Source organism: Micropterus dolomieu, linkage group LG01, assembly GCF_021292245.1.
Source record: "Micropterus dolomieu isolate WLL.071019.BEF.003 ecotype Adirondacks linkage group LG01, ASM2129224v1, whole genome shotgun sequence".
Lineage (NCBI taxonomy): Eukaryota > Metazoa > Chordata > Actinopteri > Centrarchiformes > Centrarchidae > Micropterus > Micropterus dolomieu.
Genome location: NC_060150.1, coordinates 48,196,965 through 48,217,424, shown reverse-complemented (window position 1 = coordinate 48,217,424; position 20,460 = coordinate 48,196,965). Strand labels below are relative to the sequence as shown.

Here is a 20,460-nt window from a genome sequence, read left to right as displayed (position 1 = left end):
CTGCGAAACACTGTGCTGTATAGTTACATGGATTAAACGAAGCATCGATGCAAAGAATTTGTGTCGAAGCATTTTATGAATTGATTTACTCCCACCTTCCGCTGCTAGGTGATGATTTAACCAAGGGCTATATGTGTATTAGGACCAAAGACTGTATATAAGAAATGGACGTAGTCATTGTGACGTCACCCATTGGTTTGCGGACTGCCATCTTGAAGCCTCGAGTTTGGCCGATAGGCCGCCGCGAGCTTGAGTTTTTGCAACCAGGAAATGTCAATAATAGATAATCCCGCCCTGAAACATACTCTGCTTTATGATCTATTTTAAAATAAATGAGACCATAATTTACTAAATGAACATCATTTTGTGTTGAAGAAGACATGAATCTAGCGATTGGGACCATAAACTCATCAGGAAAGTGTTTACTGACGTAATTATTCAGCTGAGAAGTAGGGTAATTTTACCATTGTTTCTAATGGAACCGGACTTCTTTTTGCAACAAGAAGAGTCGCCCCCTGCTGGCCTTTCAAAATAGAATGCAGGTTTCAGGCATTCCGCATTGGAGTCACGTCTCAGACCGGAAGCTTCCGGCTTGGTCAGGACCAGCCTTTCCAGGGACTTAATCAGGTGGGAAATCAGTTCAGGAAAAGGGTTGATATGAGTAGAAGTTTGTGGGGTGAGGAGTTCTTTGAGGTGGGGTGTTGTGTCGCCAAGGATGCACTGGTGGGTGAGGAGGGAGACATTGTACTCAATCCGGAGTGAGACAGGAAGGTAGTGGAGTGATTTGAGGATGGGGGTGATGTGGTTGTGTTTGCGCACCCTCATCAGGATCCTAGCAGCGGTGTTTTGAATGTACTGCAGCTTTTTGAGGCGTTTGCCAGGGATCCTGGTGTGGAGCGCATTTCTGTAGTCCAGCCTGGAACAGACAAAGGCATGGACAAGTGTGGAATATCCTGGCAGAGAAGGTGATGCTGGTATTGACGGACAAGCTGACCTGGTGTGGGGTGCTGACTAATATGGCTCCAGTCTTCGAGCTGTTTAGCTGCAGAAAGGTTTGCTTCATCCCTTCATCCCTGGGGCCGAGCACTGAGCCTTGAGGAACACCAAAGGTGACTTTGAGTGTAAGGGATTTAGCAAAGACAATATGTTCAGTTCTCCCAGTGAGGGAGGATGAGTTGTGGATAAAGTCAGAGACGGTGAAGAAGGATGTTATAGTCCAGATGCCAGCGTCCTCTCCCATACGTGATTCTACAGCATGAAGCACATGCAACTTTAACAAAAGCGTCCACACAATGAAGGCAAGGCAATTTGTATAGCACATTTCAACAACAAGGTAATTCAAAGTGCTTTACATAAAACATAAAAGCAACAGGAAAATGTAAAAAAAATGTAAAAGCAAGAACAAGAAAAAAAAATCCACATCATTGTGGGATTTACTAAAGTAACTGTGTGCACCACTATGCTAAAAACAAACTGCCGCAAGTACGCCACACGCCAAACCACCACACTGACTGAGACTTTCAAAATAAACTCTACATGTTTCTCAAATGGAATTACAATTGCATGAAATGAAAATGTTGTGGATCTTTTGAGAATGATTTCTTGACTTTTCAAACATTTTTAAACAAAACAACCTGCTTCTTAAGATATAGACACATATTTTTTTGTTTTTTTCAGACTGAGTTTCTGCAGTTTGTCAGAGATCAGCTGTGCTGCTCTGGCCTCAGCTCTGAACTCCAACCCCTCCCATCTGAGAGAACTGGAGCTGCGAGGAAACAAGTTGCAGGATTCAACTGTGAAGCTACTGTGTGACCTTGTGGAGAGTCCACACTGTAGACTGGAGACTCTGAGGTCAGTAGAGGGTTGGAGTCAGTCCATACTGGTTTCAGTTAGGGATGTGCAATATGTCTAAAACCTCATACTTATATGTGCAATTTCATATCCAAATAATAATACATATCCTGATAAAGATTCTGGACACCTGGCCCGCCTGTCTGCAGCGGCGGGAACCTCGTCTCCCTCTAGGAGGCCTTTCTGGAGGTGGATCAGGCGAGGAATCCGGGGGAAAACTAGCCTCCAGGCTTGTAGGCCGCACGTACAGTTTTAGTGAGGTTTCTACGCACGGTTTTATAAATGAGACCCCTCTGCTGAAGTCCAGTGATCACAATTATTATAAATCTTTCCCTGTCACAATATTTTTGATGCCAGCCAGCATGTTTATTTGTGTGATATTTCAAAAACACAGTGATTTAACAGTAGTTCATTCATGTAACAAAAAGTAAATCCCTCACTGAACAGTTTCTGAACTAATGATTATAATTGATGAAGGGAGTCTCTGTAAGCACTGATTTATGATGAATATTGTTTCTTGTTCTCTCAACAGCTGGGAGCCATTTAAGATTTGATAAGCACTCAGTGTGTTTTGAGAGAGGATCAGCTGTGTCCTGATGATCCAGAGAGGTTGAAGCAGCAGCATCAGCTTGTGTGTGGAGAGGCTCTGACTGGGCCATGTTACTGGGAGGTAGAGTGGAGAGGAGAGCTTCATCCAGCAGTGACTGACAGAGGAATCCCAACAGTGCTGCAGTCTGAACTGCTCTGAGATCAGCTCCACTGTCAGACACAAAGTCAAGTCCACCATCATCCCTGTGTGTTCCTCTGGATGTGTGGGGTCAAATTACAATACACTATACTAGTATGCATTAACCTTTTTATGTTAATACATTTTATAATTTTCATTTTAGGACTATTGTGATATTTATTCATTATTACCTTTGAGATGTTAAATCGGTCTGTTGCTGTTTTTTTCTTTCTTTCATATGAATATCATGCAAGACAAAAAAAATAAAAAATACACCTTTAATATCTGAATCAACTTTTCCACACTTTACGCACATCTGCTGGCATAACCCTTTATGTGTGGTTTCACCTACTTCGAGTGGTACTGTTTAAAAACTGTTGTGCGGCTTTGGCTCAGGAGTGAGAGCGGGTTTCCCATTAATCAGAAGGTCAGCTGTTCAATTCCTGACTCCTCCGGGCTACATGTTTAAGTGTCCTTGGGCAAGATACTGAACCTCAAATTGCTTCTTGTGTGAATGCGATATAGTGTAAAAGCACTTTGAGTGGTTGAAAAGACTAGAAAGAACATTTATATTTGCGCAGAGGCTGGTATACCGATTTATTAACCTTAATGAGCGCTGTAATTTTCTAAACATACGCATGCAAAATAACACTCTCTGTTTCATCACTGACCTGTTTCAAACAGCTTTCTGTCACCAATCTTCTGTGATTTGCTCTTGGTGGGAACTGTTGGGCTTCTGTAGATATCATCACAGAGTACGGTCTAGACCTGCTCTTTTATGAAAAGCGCTGTGAGATAACTGTTGTTGTGATTTGGCGCTATATAAATAAAACTGAATTGAATTGAATTGAAAATTGAATTGATTTAATTTTTCGTGCAACTCTTTGGTTATTTGTTTTGGTTAATTCAGTTTGGGAGTTGATTATTTTTTCACCTTCAGCCTTGTATCTCTTCCATACTGCTTAGCACTTCACTCTCTATTAGCCCTCTTGGCATATTGCACTCCTTTAGTGTTAAAATTACTCCACCCTGTAGCACCTGGTTTTCCATTATCTAACTTCTACTCCGTCCAGCTAACCTACAGACTTGCTGGCGCCTCTCTAAGAAAGGGAGGGGTGCGAGGGAGAAGGGAGAAATACCCAAACTAATGGAGCTTCTTGATTGGCTGCAGCAACTGCAGGCACACTTTGATTTTTTACATGTATAATAAAGATTATATGAATAGATTGACCACATATAGCGTGCATATATATGTTGTCTTAAAGATATTCTGCTCATTTCATAATTTTGTTTAGGGGTTGTGCCAGAACAGGTTTACATGGTTTAATTTTAAAAAGACCAGAGCACATTTTGTGTGTCACCCTGTGTGTTGAATGCACCGTTTTAACTACCAAGTGAGGCATCTCACTTCTATTCTATCTTTGTCGGGAGTTGCACTTGAGCAGTGCCTAGTTAAGAACTACTAACCAATCAGAAGCAGTGACAAGCCTTTAAACACAGCTTCGGTTCAGTTGTACAAGTTCCCGAACCAGCTTTGCAACCTGGACTGGAACAAGAGTTATAATAATAATCTGTAACAAATGCGTCTTTCATACGTAACGTTTATGTCCAGTCACTGCCTGCAGAGTATGTAACGTTATTTTAATTTATTATTGAACGAGCTTGGGTTGAGGGCGTGACATACTAGCAGCTAGGCGAGCATTATGATCCTTGTTACAAAGTCAGTAGCTTGGACTACAATTGAGCTCTTTTCTGTGGGAGATGGTAACTCCCTTTGGGGTGGACCTTTGGCTTTTTCACTTTGCAAACTTATTACATGCACAAAAATATTTGTATAACACAATAAAAGGGAAGGGAAAAAGCCTAAAAGCAGAACATGACCTTTTTAATAAAAGAAAACATACTTGTTTCTTATAACATGCAACAACAACCTAATATAAAATGCAACTTATAGGCACATTATTACTCAAACATTACCTTAATTTCTTTACACTGTTCTTCATATATTTACTACTTAAAGCCTGATATATATCTTGCCTTTCTCATAATAAATAAAGCCAAATGTTAAATTCCCTCTCTGGATGTCTAGTGTATTTCTTCTGACAGAACATGTTTTACATTTGCACCAGCTGCTGGATGAACCCTTTAGTGAAATTTAATTCCACTGCTTGTGTAATCTCAGCTCTCGATGTAAGCATTCCCATCAGTCGATTAAGTGCATTAAATCACATTACATTTTCTCCGTTATGTGTACTCCGTTACATGTACTCAAGTAACTAGTTTGAGTAAATGGTACTTGTGTTAATGCTAATATAGTATACATAGTATATCACGCATAAAAACTCCTCCTGCTTTCTGCCTTAATGTAAATATTCAAGCTAACAGTGTACGAGCAGTCTGCATTTACCTAGTCATGCTCATTGGTGTAGTCTGATGAAGACGGACCAGATTATGCACACACAAAAAAGACAAACTACTCTTATTTCATGTGGACACGTGGTTTTAATAGGCAATAAACTATAAAACGTCACAGAATTATCTCCTAATTTGATTTGTTTTCGAAATCATAATTTACTATTGGGTACAACAAAACATAAAATAATTTATATCTTTAAACAGCATTGGAGTACTTACAGAAAACTTTTGTACTCCCACTAATGCATACACACTGGGAATTATTGTCCTGCTGTAAATGTGGCAGGTTATCTAATCAGGAGATGATAATTTCATCACAAATAAATACAATTGTATGTTTCCTTCTTCACTTTTACCTGAGGACGACCGTCTGAAATGTCACATCCACATCAAATAAAAGACCCATTGTTTTTTATGTTTTATTTCTGAAGATACTCATTAGTCATGTAGTTTTTGGTACCACAGGCTGCTTTAATCCTGTATTATTTTTTTGCACCTGTGCATTGTAACTGAGTATCACTGAGTGTCAACTTTACTGACCTTCCCGACCTTTGTGATACAGGTTAGTTTTATGTCAGCCACAAAGACAAGACTTTGGAGAACAATGGATGTAGGAAACACCCTCCCATAGCAAATTCCCCATAACCAGTTAGTAACGTAATAACAGACAAAGGTTTCTCTACTAAGAGGGGAGTTTCTTTGTTCTTTCTTCTATTTAGTATTTTAGTCAGTAAAGTCTCTCTTCTCTCCTAAAGCTGTCCATGGTTCTGTCTCAAAAACATCATCAGCCTGCCATTGAACTATATAATCAATTGCTTTTTATCATATGTTGTTGCTTTTGTTTGTGTTTAAGCTATGCTTTAACCCACATACTTGAAAGTATGCAGTATTATTGTATTTTTTGTGTACTTGTAAATTTCTATTTCTGTTTCATGTGTACTGTAAGCACCAACTTATACCAAGGCAAATTCCTCGTATGTGAAAATGTACCTGGCAATGAACCCCATTCTGACTCTGAACCCTTTGAACCCCCTCAGCCATGCAAATGACCTTTAAATAAATGTAACGTCATGGACCAGGCTCTAAAGTACAGCTGGCTGCATCGGTCAACACACACTGGATCTCCTGGTGTCTTTTCTGCAAACGAGGCAGCTTTGTTGTGTGTTTAGTTGCCGAGTCACCAACACACACACACACACCTCCCTGCAAAGGTTACCATGGCAACACTTAAACTTTTCCTTTGCAGTTTTGACTTTCTCTCTCTCACTCATTGTCTCGGAGCCTCGCTCTACCTCTAGAGTTTTTTCGGAGCAGCAGCAGCAGCTCGTCCTCAGACTCAGACAGACAACGCACAGGTCAGTCACCACTCTGTTCCTCTTTTGCAGCCCCAAAGCCACGCTCTGCAGCCGCTCCAGTGGGTCACCCTGTGGCTCAAGGGCACATGGGAAATTCAGGTTGTTCAACACAAGGATTTCCAGTCAAGAGCTTCTTTCTGATCCCATCGAAGTTTCTGATGTTAGAGATAATGATCTCAAATGTGACTCAATGAATGAATTAAAAAGTCGGAAATGCGTTCATTTTAGAATTATTAGGATGGGGGCAGTTGTAGGGTGGCAATAAGAATAACTTGTGTTGTTATCAATGTTAGTTAAATGTATTGTAAAATAAAGGAGGTTCGTTTCAGGACTTTCAGTACACTGGTTCCTGAGACTTTTCTGTGAGCCTTGTTCATAGAACAGAAAAACACATTTCAGTTAAATACATACATAATGTTTCTCAATCTTTACGGCCCTGTACATGAAGGAATCTCTACGTTCAACCTCTCCTCGCATGTTGTCAGTGAGTTGTAAGTTGTTCCACCAAAGAGATGAAAGAAGAAAAGACTTGATAAAAGTCTGAAGCACGTTTTAACTTCTTTTCTTTTCTGTAAATCATCTCACAACCCCTCAGATACAGCCGGTGACCTTTGTTGAGGTCATGACCCCCAGGACTCACTAAACCACATTACTTTACACAACCACGTTTCTAACTGACTGCATTTTCTGATCTGTTGACTGTGAAGCTCTTGTTAGATCTTGGAACTAGAGCCAGCTGGGCCAAAGATTCACAAGTTTACCAGGTCGACCTGACTAACTCATTATAAGTCAATGACTGTAGTGGTTAAAAATGACTACTGAGTATGGACATTTTAAAATAGAAGGTTCTGTCACCATTTAATTGAGTGAGTGCTGAAAATGTTGTGAAAATGTCTCAGATGGCAGATCCAGACTCTCAGTCTCCAGCCGAAGTGTCACACAGGGAACAGCCCTCGATTGTTCCCCCAGCTGGCAGCTCTAAACCTGGGCTGAACGACTTTGCTCCAACTCCGGACACAGAGCTCCAGGAAGGGGTTCAGAGAATCCAGGACTTCTCTGGGGGAGAGGAAGAAAAAGAGGAAGGAGGAGCAGACAGAAGCAAACCCAGGCCTCCTCTGATTCACCTCCGCAGAGGTATAGACAACTCACTGATCCAGAAACTAGTCAAAGTGTGCTTTAAAACGAATACTAATGCTAAAACTGAACCTAATCACAATACTATTACTGATACTTAGTTCCAATGCTGACACTCAAAAATGATCCTAATCTGAGTCCTAAGAGGAATAGTAATGTGGCTTCTACTAAATCTACAATACTAATTTTACTCCTAATGCAGCTGTTACTGCGATTACTGTTACCAGACACCTGTCCCTTCTTATTCAATAAACCATTTCAGGAAACAGAATAGTATCCACACAGGATACTTTTATTAAATAGTTTCCACTGTCTTGCAAGATCTGATTTGGGTTTTGATGCTGTTCTGTTCTTGAACCAGTGCATGCAAGTTAAATAGAGCAGCGGCCTACTGACATTAGATTTCTTACCTTCACGGCTGACAGGCGCTGATTTTATGGTTGGGAATTAATGGCAAAATAACAAAAAACAAAATAAAATCACAAAAACAGATCAGGATGGCGATGTGATCAGCACTTATTCACGCTTTACTAGTGTGTTTGGGTTCTTTCTTTGTTTTTTTGTACGTTTTCACTGGTTTTCCCTCCAAATCTCCAGATGTGATTGGCAGAGGACATCGGCGAATAGGAAGCCAGAACCTGAGAGCCATTAATCAGATGTCTTCTCCGGCGGCTGCTCTGTCCCCGACCACTGGCACCTCTGTGAGTAAACAGCACCAGCCATGCTAGGATATAGGCATGTCATTACTGTTTTTAGTTTAAAGTATCAGAGCAGATTAATGAAAATCTGCATCTTTCTGTCATCAATAGACAATACCATGACTCTTAATAGCTGTGAGTAACTGAGTAAATTAATCTGAGTGATCTGAGTAGATCTTTCAACATGTTTTCTTGGGAGCATTTGGTATTCAGTTAGTTCAGTTATCTTTGAACATCAGTTTGCACAACGCTGTGAACATTTAGTTGTTAGTGTTTTGTGTCGAAGTTAATTTATCATTGGTGCATTGAATGGTCATTGTTGATCCGCCCGGCTGCAGCATTACCATTCTGGTTCACTCTCAGAGCGCCGTTTTCAGAGAAGAAGCTGTAAAAGTCAATGACAGACACAGATCGAGAGCAGCTGCATTAGTAGTTAAAGAGCCAGATATTTCCCTCAGGAGCTGGTGGAGACCAAACACAGAGCTAACAGAGAGAAAACACTGGACTCACCTTCATCAGGTGACACAAACACGACTCCACATGTTGCTCTGTAGCTGCTGGACGCGGAAATGATGACATGTCAGTGCAGTGTTCAGAGCTTGTGGACAAAATATCACAATGCAAAATAAATAAATCAGTTCTTGCAGGTGACTTGACTTCTGTCTCCAGTGATTGAAAAACATGGCGGCAAACAAAAAGTTTCCCTCCTGACAGTTTGAACATGTCTTTGCTCTGATCACCAGGGTCAGATCGATAACCTGCTCTGGTCAGTGTGTTCAGAGACTCGTTTCTCCCCAGGTGTCTGGTAAAAGGATGGTGCTCTTGTCCAACGATGCGAGGAGAGAGATAGCAAAGCAGGCGAGAGCATTGAAGGAGGAGAGACGAGCGGCGCTGGATGCCCGACACAAATACTTGATCAGCAGGCTGGTGGACGCCGGGCCCCTGGGGGAGCAGGAGGTGGAGGATGCCCTCCTCTCTGATGACAAGGTAACACCACAGTCTGCTTCTAAAACCTCAAACCCAGAAATAACCGTTCCTCTGTTCTCCACGAGTCTGTGTTCAATCTTTAGATCATTTATTTCTGATGCTTCCAGTTCAGTCTGATTGATGAGTTCTTTGCTGCAAACGGATCCAAGAAGCTGATTTTCTTCTATCAGAATGTGAAACAGGTAACTCCCACAGAAAATATATTTTATGTATAACTTAAAATGTTTTATTCTCTCTGTCATGCCTTAATATCTGCCTTTTCTTCTCTGTTTCCTGCCCGCCTCTCTCTATACTTTCTATCCATCTTTCTCCTCAGAATTTGTCCTCCAGTCATTCCTCTTTTGTGGACGTCGCGACCGCAGCTGCTGCTCAAAGGAAACTCTTCCTCACTACAGGAAGCTATGAGGTACGCAGCAGCCAGCATTAATTACACCCTTTGAAAGTCTTAGTTTCTATAAAACACACCACAGTGAAAGCTGAGAGTTTCCCAGAGAGGAGACTCAACCCTTATTTATGTTCATTTCCACCAAATACTCTTTGTCACAAGCTAAAATCAAGAACCACAAGTCCCTTTTGTGCATCTCCGTTTAAATTTCTGAATACTAAATATAATTGAGCGATTATGCATCCAAAAAACACCACCTAGATAAATGAGTAGCATCCAGTATTAGCAACTACATGTGTTTTGGGACAGAATTTAGACCCAGGTCAAAGTAATGTTCCTGATTTCTTACGAAGTTTCATGGATATCTGGACAAATCCACGCAATGTGAAGTGTGTTGGCGGCAGAGTGTGTGAGGGGGACTGAAGTTGCTGCTCTGTCGATGTGCTGCTTTCCCTCTGCAACTTTCTGACTGCAGATCTGTCTGAGGATTTAGTTTCACTCTGAACTCAGCACAATGCTGCTTAATGTTCACCATTGTCCGGCCTCAGAGATAATAACTGCTGTGGTTGAGTCTGTGTTGTGTTGCTATGGATGAAAATCCTGTGTGCTGCTCTGTTTGGTGGTTAGCAAGGTGATACAAAACACCTTCAGGGTACATTACAGTTCAGACTGTGTCAGGGAAAGTAGACTGTTAAACCTACCTAAGTCTGATTCTGTGTTGCCTTGTACCATCAGACTACACGCTAACAATTATAAAGTACAAAAAAAAATGAGGGCAACAGAAGCTGGTTTAACAGTTTCCAGTCTGACCTAAATTGCTACAGATTTCTCGTCTGGGCCAAATTTTGAGCAGAACCTCTTGAATCTTTAGTAGGAATTGTGAGTTTTTTTGTGTGCAGGAGACCACAGAAAAGAAAGAAACGTTCAGTCCCTTTTCTGGATTCAGCCGCAGACTTTCCTCTGACTGCAGCACAGTGTCTTTATGTGTGAGATAACTAAACACAGTCTCTGTTGTTTCCAGCCTCTGCTGGGGAAGTGTCTGTTCTTCCTTAGAACCACTGACAAGGCGATCACCACCGCCAACGTACAGCAGGTCAGTGACTCGTCTTGGTCCTCCAGCTTCAGACTAAAGAAGGCTGGACTGACCCTGCTGACTCCACATGTTTAGTGAAACAGCTATAATCTACCTGTGCGTGCCGTCATGCTGTCGTACCTGCTGTGTTTACAGGAGGTGAACTTCGGCATGCTGGACTGCAGTGACGGCAACATCCTGAACGGTCTGGAAACTCTGCTGGCGCACATCATGTTACCGGCTCTCAGGTCACAGCAGGTACACCGCCACCCATTCTGGATTCTGTTGGCACGAAATAATTTTTTTATTCAGAGATTTATCTTTTTAGTTATTTCTCGTTGCAAATTATTAAAGGTAGCCTGCGTAGTACCTCGTAAACAAACACAGCTGTGTTCATTTCAAACACATCGTCTTGGTGAGAAACATCGATATTATTTGATCAATCTATTATTGTTTTATTGATCTGCACAGACTGTAAATACTGAATGCGGGTTTTTAATAAAGGTTCAAGTTTGTCAAATGGTTTCCTCACATCTTTTCTTGTGATGCACTCAAGAGCACCGTCCTGAATCAGACCAAAGACAGCAGGTGAGATAGTGTCAGTCAGATCTGTTTGGACTCTGAGGAACTATGTGAACTCCTGCTGTCGTCTGTTTGTGCTGTAAGAACAAAACAACAGAAAGAATTTACTTTGTTTCCTCGGCCTGACTGCATTCTGTATTTTAACTGCTGGCCCTTTCCAGACGTGGGGCTCGGTGCAGGAGGGCGCATCCTGTCCAGACGTCCAGTCCTTTCTGTCTGCAGTGGATCAGTTCGTCAGTAATCTGAGCTCGGCCAGAGTCAACATGGAGAGAAAGTTCCAGCTGCAGCAGGTGGACCTACCTGATGCAATCAGTCAGCTGAGCAGCCCTGCAGACTACACGGCCGCAGGTAGGAGGGTCAACCACAGCTACAGCTACCTTTCCTACCTGCTCCTCCCCAACACGACAGTGAGCCAGCCGGGATCCACTTTACTGCAGCTTCTGCTTTGGCTGCGTTAAACCTTGAAGACTGAGGCAATGTTTGATAAAGCATCCCCTTAAATGACTAAATCCATGAAACCTGCAGTGATCCGGAGATAGATTAATAGAAACATAAGGTTAAAAGGACCAAAATACACAAATACAGACCTTATTCCTCATTGTGCTGATGAGATGACACTGTGGCCGGGCTAAACATCTATCAGTCAAGATCCAAGGTTTCCATCTGAGTAAAGGACGTCGCACACGGGGGGGAACAGCAGCAGCTTCTAAAATGTGAGGAGCGGCTGCTGATCCCCCCATGTTGTTTGACTGAAATGATTAATCGATTGTCAAAATAATTGGCAGTTAATTTCCTTTTGATCGATTAATTGACTAATCGTTGCAGCTCTGTAAAGGTCACACAGCGAGGTCATCCTACATGATGACCATGTACAAAAAAGCCTCATCTATAGTTTTGAAATTAATCATTTTTAAAAAAAAACAGCTCGTACTTCTGCTCTCAGCCAATAACAGCGAGCTGGTGGAGCGCCTGGAGGGCGTGGTCTCAGCGTGGGCCAATCAGATCAAGCAGGTGCTGACGGAGAGCGAGCAGATGAGAAAGGAGGCCGATGATGTGGGACCGTCAGCTGAGCTGGAGCACTGGAAGAGGCGCATGGTCACATTCAACAGGTAGAGGATTCGTCTCCTTTGTTGTTTCTGTCTTTTTCTAGTTTTCTGGGAATCTCTTCAGTAAAGACGTTTCTGTCTCAGATGGTCTGACAGCATTTAGTTTCATATCTTAATGTTTCGTCTTGTCTGCTCTTCATTTTACATCCAGTCACTATAACATCAGTGACGCTGATTAAAATGTGTGTGTGTGTGTGTGTCAGTCTGATGGAGGAGGTGAAGCGTCCTCTGGTGAAAAGGACTCTGGGAGTTCTGCAAGTCACCAAGTCCCGAATCCTACGAACCTGGAGAGAGCTGGTCAGCTGCTGAAATTTAAATTTAAACTGAAATGAAGTTTGGTTTCACGGCTTATATTTGTAATATCATGACTGAGTGATTGATTGATTGGTTGTGTAAGGACGGGGACATCACTGTGGTGGCTAATGAGGCGAAGGACAACGTGAAGTATCTCTACACTCTGGACAAGTTCTTTGGACCTCTGGGGAAATGCACTCCGGTACCTTTATGTCTTTATATTCTTATGTTTGTGACCTGTGTTCGACTCTTTGGTCCCATATTTTATTCTCAGTTTAAAAATTTCTTTGTTTACACACATCAGGCCAAATCAAAAACTGTCTAGCTTGTCTAGAAACCTCAGAGCCTTAGTTTGGGAAGCGGTGTTAAATGTGTGGAGGCTGAATCTCTCGCCCTCCTTCCTCTCTGGCTCTGACAGACCAGCATGCTGGAGCACATCCCCGGTCTGATGACCAGCATCAGGATGATCCACACTGTCTCTCAGTTCTATAACACCTCAGAGAGAATGACCTCTCTGCTGGTCAAGGTCACTAACCAGATGATCACCACCTGCAGGAGCTACCTGTCGCAGGGCGTGGCCCGCATCTGGGACCACAGCAGGTACCGAGGACCAGACCACTAGACCCAGTTAGACCAGACGTGTCTAGATTAGATAACAAATGTGTGTGTGTGTGTGTGTGTGTGTGTGTGTGTGTCAGGCCCGTGCTGCTGCAGCGTATCTCAGACTGCTGTAACCTGAATAAGGAGTATCAGAGGAGCTTCCAGAGCGTCAGAGACAAACTGAGAGAAAACCCTGAAAACAGACAGTTTGACTTCAGGTAAACACAAAGCAGCAGCTAATCCTCTGGATTTCTAATGTCACTTACAGTACAACTGATACTTTTACCCTTTTCATGTCAGTGAGAACTACATCTTTGGGAAGTTTGATGCTTTCTGCCGTCGTCTGGAGAAGGTCGCTGACATGGCGTCTTCACTGGAGAGCCTGGCTGCTCTGCAACACATGAAGGTGACCAGGTTTTAAGATTTAGTCTGCAATGCTCAACCATTTCTTAAAATTAATAAGCAGTACCATCAGCCTAAAGGTCTAATCTATTCTACAGTTCCTTTATTGCTACATTTTTTATTATAGGCTAAAAATGACCAGAAATGATTTAAAACTATGAAAAATTATTTATTATTTTTTTAAATGCAGGTGAGGGGAAATTATTTGGGGTTTATGGTCCCGAATTTGTTTGTTTTTTTTATGTGAAAAAAATCCCCATATCAGCACACAATACTACAAATGCATAAAAAATTTTAGGTTCCTGGTGATAAAGTGCTGAACAGAAATATATTATAGAAACACTAAACTATTAAAAGGCCATATTTAACTTTAATATTGACGCAGCTCCAAAACCCTGAACTAGCAGGAGAAACAAATGTGTCGATTACACCATGTGAACAAACTGCACAGTGATGCTGAACCTCATGTAAAGATGAATTTGTTCCAGGTGGAGGGCATTGAGAAGATTAATGTTCGCTACCAGACCATCGTCTCCACAACCAAGTCCAAGACCTATGACGTCCTGGACCTCCGCAGGCTGGAGGTAAATGGTAGAAAGTGCTATATTATATAAAAATGCTAAAAGTGAACAGAAGAATCAAATCATCACAAGGGCTGAAATACAATCCAGGAAGTCCAATTTAATGCTTAAAATGTGTGTGTGTGTGTGTGTGTGTGTCAGTTTGACAGTGACTATGCGGACTTCCAGCTCCAGGTTCAGGGTTTGTTCCAGTCTCTTCAGTCTTTGCTGGACTTTTGGTTCCATCAGTCTCTCACTGTGAGTTCAGCACCTTCAGAACTGAAACCAACCTTTGTTCTTCTTCTAAAGAATCAATTAAATGTTTGAAGAGTCAATAATGTTGATGGAAACTATGATCTGCCACGTGTAAAGAAACCAGACCATCATTCAAACCCCCTTCAGAGCGAGTGTTTGTGTTTCAGACGGAGCGGATGCTGGAGCTGCTGGTGGTGTTTGAGTCGGGTCCGATGGCCTGTCTGGACCTGAAGCAGCACTACCTGCTGCTGCTGCAGCGCTACAGCAGAGAGCTGGAGCTGCTGAGGAAGACCTACCAGAGACAGAGAGAAAGACCGCCCACCGGCCGCAACCTGCCACCGGTATGAACACCTGCCTGACTGAGTCAAGAACACTAGGGCTGCAATGATCCATTATTTTGATATTTGACATATCTGCATATTATTCTCTCAATTTATGGATGAATTATTTTGTCTATAAAATGTCAGACAAATATCCACTATAATTTCCCACAACCCAAAGTGACGTCTTTAACTGTCTTGTTTTGTCTGACCAACAGTCCAGAAATCCAAAGCTGTTTAATATCGTGTATGTTAATGAAAAGCATCACCTTCTCACATTTAAGAAACTGGAACCAGCTACTGGTTTTGTTTTTGGCTTAACACATGACAAATGATTATCAGTTATCAATAGTTGCTGATTAACGTTGTGTCTCTGTCCCTGCCTTCCTCTCAGGTGGCAGGTAGGGTCCTGTGGTGTCGCCAGCTTTTCAGGAAGATCGAAGCTCCCATGTTGATCCTGAAGAAGAAGCTCGACCTCCTGAAGGTGCAGCCTCTGATTTTACCACATCAATCATCAGTATTACTGATCAGTGTGACCTCAGTGACCCCTATCTGTGCGTCTCTCTGCCAGGGGCCAGAGATGAGTAAAGTGATCAGGAGCTACAACAAGATGGCCATGGTGTTGCTGCAGTATGAGGTGCTGCACCTGCAGGGCTGGAGTCAGGCTGCAGAGAGCGCCCCGCACTGCCTGAACGCCGCCCTGCTGGTCCGACATGAGAACAGCAAGGTGCTGGATGACGTAATTATAAATCAGTCCCTCCAGGATTTAGCTTTTTTAGTGATAGTTGCGACCTAAAATGCCTGATTTTGCGGCAGCTTTTCTAAAGAAATTGCGATGAAGTTGTGGGACTAAGTGAAAACTCCAAAGGTAGATTTTTTTAACTTTAGAATCATAGTTTACTTATTAAACAGTCCCTCCAGGTTTTCCCTAACCCTGCATATTTAAACCAGCTTACCACGATTCAGCAGCTTGTGTCTCAGTGATTTGTCCCGTCTGATGTCCTCCATTGTTAAACTCAGCAACGCATCTTTCAAGGAATATCGAGGCCTCCGTTTTTATTCTTGACCAAGTGAACACCCAACCCATCCTTCCAATCTTCACTCTGTGTCTTTTTGTTGTGAGATACTATCAAACATTTAGTAAGATGGACACAAATATTGAGGAACTGTTTGTTTCCCAGGAGGTTTTCGTGAACCTGGACCCGGTGGTGCTGGAGGTCCTGCAGGAAGCCCGGTGGATGACCAAACTAGGGGTGCCTGTGCCAAAGGTCATCCTAAAAATGAGTTCCAGAGAAGCACAGGTCAAAGCTCTGTACAAACGGTGAGAACAACTGTTTCTGGAACTGTGTGTTGTTTTATGAAGCCAAAGTGTTTCACAGGCGTTCAGACGAGGAATATGAAGCTAAATACACTTCAGTTTCACAGAGGGCACAAGATGCAGTCATGTGAGGAGAAATTAGACTGCTTGTTGTTTGATTTCACTACAAGATACACAGTAGTTATTGTGGTTCATGTGTGTGTGCCCTGATTTTAATTGTTTTGTGTTTTTGTGCAGTTTTTACTTGAACTTGAGGTGAAATTTCATATAAAATAAATTCCAGACCTTACTCAACGTCGCATGCAGCTCGTTTTGACTTGACCTGATTTGACCCATGTCTCCTTGACTTCACCTGGATTTGTCCCGTCCTGCCTTTGTTAAACTTGGATTGTCTTTATGTAACTCTGCTCTGCTGGTCCAGGCTGCTGGAGTTGCTGCAGGACTACACCTCGGTGGTTGACCGGATCCCGCCTTTCCTCTTCCCTCTGATGCAGCCCTTCATTGGGCGGGTGGAGGCATCTCTCTCTCCTGGACTCACCACACTGTCCTGGACTGCTCTCAATACTGATGCATGTGAGCAGGACGGATGCAGAGAAACACAATAGTGATGTGATGTACAACAAAATAACATAAAACCTATGTTGACCAATGAAACCCATTTAAAATGTGAACATGCATTAGACATCAGTATTATGAAAAGTACTACTACAAATCAGTTCCACTCTTTGTCCTGCCAGTCATAGAGAGAGTGTATCTGGCTCTGAAAGAACTGGATCAGGTATCCAAGGTTGCCACAGACCTGTTGGACTGTCGCATCGGCCGGCTGCTTCAAGCCATGTCGTCCTGCTGTCTGCTGGTCCTGCCTGAAGACTCACCTGTCTCACCTCAGGACCTCCTGCTGCAGACAGAGAGCTCAGTCCAGACTGCTGCCGCCACTCTGAACTGGTAAGGCAAGGCAAGGCAAGTTTATTTGTATAGCACAATTTAACAACAAGGTAATTCAAAGTGCTTTACATAAAACATAAAAGCAACAGGGAAATATGTAAAAGTTTAAAAGCAACATAAAATATAATAAATGTTACAGTGTTACAATCAGGGTTAAGAGTTAAATGGAAAATAATAAAAAGCTAAAAACAAAGAAAAAGAAAACAGGACAGTAAAAGTTACAGTGCAGTGTAAGAAAAATCTTAAATATTTAATTAAAAGCAATGGTAAAAAGAAAAGTCTTCAGTCTTAATTTAAAAGAACTGACAGTTTCAGCAGACCTGCAGTTATCTGGGAGTTTGTTCCAGATACACGGAGCATAATAACTGAACGCTGCTTCTCCTTGTTTAGTTTTGACTCTGGGGACAGAAAGCAGACCTGCCCCAGACGATCTGAGAGGTCTGGATGGTTCGTAACGAAGCAGAAGATCAGAAATGTATTTTGGCCCTAAACCATTTAGTGCTTTATAAACTAACAGCAGGATTTTGAAATCAATTCTTTGACATACAGGAAGCCAATGTAAAGACCTCAGAACTGGAGTGATGTGATCCACCTTTTTGGTCTTAGTGAGGACTCGAGCAGCAGCGTTCTGAATCAGCTGCAGCTGTCTGATGGATTTCTTAGGGAGCCTGTAAGGACACTGTTACAGTAGTCGAGTCGACTGAAGATAAATGCATGGATAAGCTTTTCCAGGTCCTGCTGAAACATAAGTCCTTTAATCCTTGATATATTCTTCAGGTGGTAGTATGCTGACTCCATAGTCCATGACTACACCAAAATTTCTGGCTTGATTTGTGGTTCTTAACATTACAGACTGAAGTCGAGCGCTGACTTTCAATTGTTTGTTCCTCCCTGGCTCCAAAAACAATAACTTCAGTTTTATCCTTGTTTAATTGAAGAAAATTCTAGCACATCCAATCGTGCTCAATACAGTTACTCAGCGCCCACCAGTACCCTGGTGAAATGGTTATGTAAATCTGTGTGTCATCTGCATAATTATGGTAACATATTTTGTTGTTTTTCATAATCTGAGCCAGTGGAAGCATGTAAATGTTAAACAAAAGAGGCCCCAGAATGGAGCCTTGGGGATTGGGGTCATTTTTGTCAGCTCAGATGTGTGATTACCTATAGACACAAAGTAGTCCCTGTCCTTTAAGTAGGATTCAAACCAGTTTAGTACTGTGCCAGAAAGTCCAACCCAGTAAACTGATGATAAAACAATATTTACACTACTGACACTGCTACTACTGATGCTGCTGCCGCTACTGGCCAACCGGCACCATCTTGACATGAAATCAAATGGTCAGGATGTGGTGCTGGCCTCTTTCCCAGTGTCCACGTGCATAAACAGTAATTTCATGATGTTTACTCACACATCCTGGCTTCTTCTGGAGCGTCTGCTGTGTGTGACGTCAAAGTACATGACCAAATAAAGTGAGTGTGTGTGTGCAGGCAGAGTCAGCAGGTAGAGAAGTACGTGTTTGAGCTGATCGAGGAGCTGAAGAGGAAGATGAAGACTTCAGAGACTGTTAATCTGGAGGTAACACACACAGATGAGTAGTGGTCATTCAGTCATTTCCACCTCCTCCTGTTTTCATCTCATTCTTCTCCTCCTCAGGGAGATTTCCAGTGTCTCCACCCAGACTCCAAGCAGAAGACTCGCTGTCAGTCTTGTCTTCCTTGTCGTTTCTACAATCTGATCGGTCAGCTCTGTCATCGCAACACTGAAGCCCTGGTCAAAGGTCAGCCTTCTTTCCTAACATGTCTCCTTCCCTTCCTCTGTCTTCCATCTCTTTTTTTTCTCTCTTACCTCAGTTTGACCTACTTTCCCTCTCTTTTTTCTTTCTTCAGATAACTACTACTGACTAAGTACTTGAGCCAGTCATTTCCCTAAGCCCTTTTGTCATATATTGTTTAAATTTTTAAATGAAATGTTCAGGTGAGACACCCACAGCTGACTTCAGTTCCTCACCTGCCAAAACTCACATCCACATTTATCATTCACAGTAATTATGATTGAGATGAGAACCGTCTATAAGCAGAGGGGGTCATGCCCCCCCATTATATTCAATATGTGTAATTCACCAGACACATAATCAGATCCTACAAAAGCTCAACTTAAACCAGCTCCAGATCCAGCTCTGCTCGCCTCAGCACCATTTCCTCTTTCACACACTCACACTGAGACGCTAAAACAGTCATTTACATATAGAAAGTGTGACTGTTTTAACATCTGTCCTCTGTCACGTCTCTGCTCTGTTCACTTTTTCCTCCCAGCTACCAAATCCTCTCTGGACGCCCTGAGGAGGAGACTTCATGTCCCCAAATATCAGCCTTCATCCTCCAGCAGCCAATCAGCTCCTCCTCCTCTCTTCAGAGCCTCCATCCAGCTCGCCATCCCCAACATCGTCCTCAGACCCAGTCTGGACGACATCCAGGTACTTCTGTTCTATTCTGTTGCTCCAATGAACTCTGCTGAGCTGATGTGTCATGCTGTAAACCAAATGCTGAACAGAATCATGTGACAGGATGTTCAGCAGTTCTGTTTCTAGAAAATGATGTTGTTATCAAGCCCAGCCAGTGTGAGAAGAAACTCCACAAGAAATTCCAACTATTTCCAGGTTACATAATTTTCATGACGATAACAGCGTGATCAGGCAGTTAGAACTGGACCAGCAGCACTTGGTTTTGGTTTTTTAGACCCTTTTTGTATTTTTGGAATTTTCTAAATTTTGAAGGTATGAAATGTTTCTCTTTTTGTGGTCTGCTGTTTCTTGCAGCGTCTTTTAGTTCTTTTTTGCTAAGACGTGTGATCTTTTTTAAAAACATTAAATAGCCAAACGGAGCTGGAGGATCATCAGGGTATCTGGAGGTCTTTAAAAGTCTTTAAAAGCACTGAATTCAGTTTTTAAAAAGCCTTAGAAGTTATTAAACTCTCTTGCCTGCTGTAGACAGTAATGTAAGTTTCTGTGTGTGACTGCAGGCTGTGTGGAAACAATTTGTCACTGAGGCAGCTTCAGCAGCTGAATGTTGATATTAGTGAAAACTTAAATGAACTCAAATGAAGAAATGTTTGAAATTATTAGTTAATCCATCCTTTTGTGCCCTTAACTGGTCCAAGTTGGGATCATTTCATTAATTAAATCATTTGGAATTATTGTGGTTTAGGCTACTGTTGGAAGGTAGTAAATAATAATAAACTTCAGGTCTATGATCAGGAATATGGTATGAAATTGCATTTAAATTGCAGTTTAAAAGAAAAGTTTAAAAGTAAATTTAACGTGGTGAACCTGCAGATGCTGCAGCTGGCTCAGCCACGCCCATTAATCCTAACAGGTGCATAAAATCAAGCACACAGCTGTGAAGTCAGTGCTGACATACATTTTCAGCAGGTTCTGCCTGTAGGATGAGCTTC

At 42.2% G+C, this 20,460-nt stretch overlaps 3 protein-coding genes across 3 annotated transcripts in view; all 3 read left to right on the top strand.

The window, feature by feature from the left end:
* Positions 1–2,860, top strand: part of LOC123968562 (ribonuclease inhibitor-like) — a 5,820-nt gene extending 2,960 nt beyond the window's left edge. Inside the window, exons 3-4 of the mRNA XM_046045406.1 lie at positions 1,678–1,851; positions 2,384–2,860. Of these exons, the coding sequence (XP_045901362.1) occupies positions 1,678–1,851; positions 2,384–2,405 (196 nt within the window). The 3' untranslated portion in view covers positions 2,406–2,860. The remainder of the gene's footprint in view (positions 1–1,677; positions 1,852–2,383) is intronic.
* Positions 2,861–12,067: 9,207 nt separating this feature from the next.
* LOC123985095 (dynein axonemal heavy chain 5-like) lies at positions 12,068–15,817 on the top strand. The gene is made up of 12 exons (XM_046072496.1): positions 12,068–12,315; positions 12,516–12,609; positions 12,710–12,808; positions 13,025–13,206; positions 13,305–13,424; positions 13,507–13,612; positions 14,097–14,192; positions 14,331–14,462; positions 14,591–14,764; positions 15,138–15,227; positions 15,315–15,482; positions 15,764–15,817. The coding sequence occupies exons 1-12, from the start codon at positions 12,068–12,070 to the stop codon at positions 15,815–15,817; spliced, it is 1,563 nt and encodes a 520-aa protein (XP_045928452.1).
* Positions 15,818–15,851: 34 nt separating this feature from the next.
* The window catches only part of dnah5l (dynein, axonemal, heavy chain 5 like), a 41,944-nt gene continuing 37,335 nt past the window's right edge, over positions 15,852–20,460 (top strand). Inside the window, exons 1-6 of the mRNA XM_046044437.1 lie at positions 15,852–16,064; positions 16,483–16,634; positions 16,799–17,006; positions 18,498–18,585; positions 18,664–18,787; positions 19,323–19,483. Of these exons, the coding sequence (XP_045900393.1) occupies positions 15,889–16,064; positions 16,483–16,634; positions 16,799–17,006; positions 18,498–18,585; positions 18,664–18,787; positions 19,323–19,483 (909 nt within the window). The 5' untranslated portion in view covers positions 15,852–15,888. The remainder of the gene's footprint in view (positions 16,065–16,482; positions 16,635–16,798; positions 17,007–18,497; positions 18,586–18,663; positions 18,788–19,322; positions 19,484–20,460) is intronic.

Bases quoted from the DNA above. Each gene is read 5' to 3' on its own strand.
- LOC123985095 (XM_046072496.1), top strand. From the start codon at position 12,068: ATGACCATGTACAAAAAAGCCTCATCTATAGTTTTGAAATTAATCATT. The intron at 13,613-14,096 runs GTGACCAGGTTT...AATTTGTTCCAG, and splicing joins CTGCTCTGCAACACATGAAG to GTGGAGGGCATTGAGAAGAT. The intron at 14,193-14,330 runs GTAAATGGTAGA...TGTGTGTGTCAG, and splicing joins TGGACCTCCGCAGGCTGGAG to TTTGACAGTGACTATGCGGA.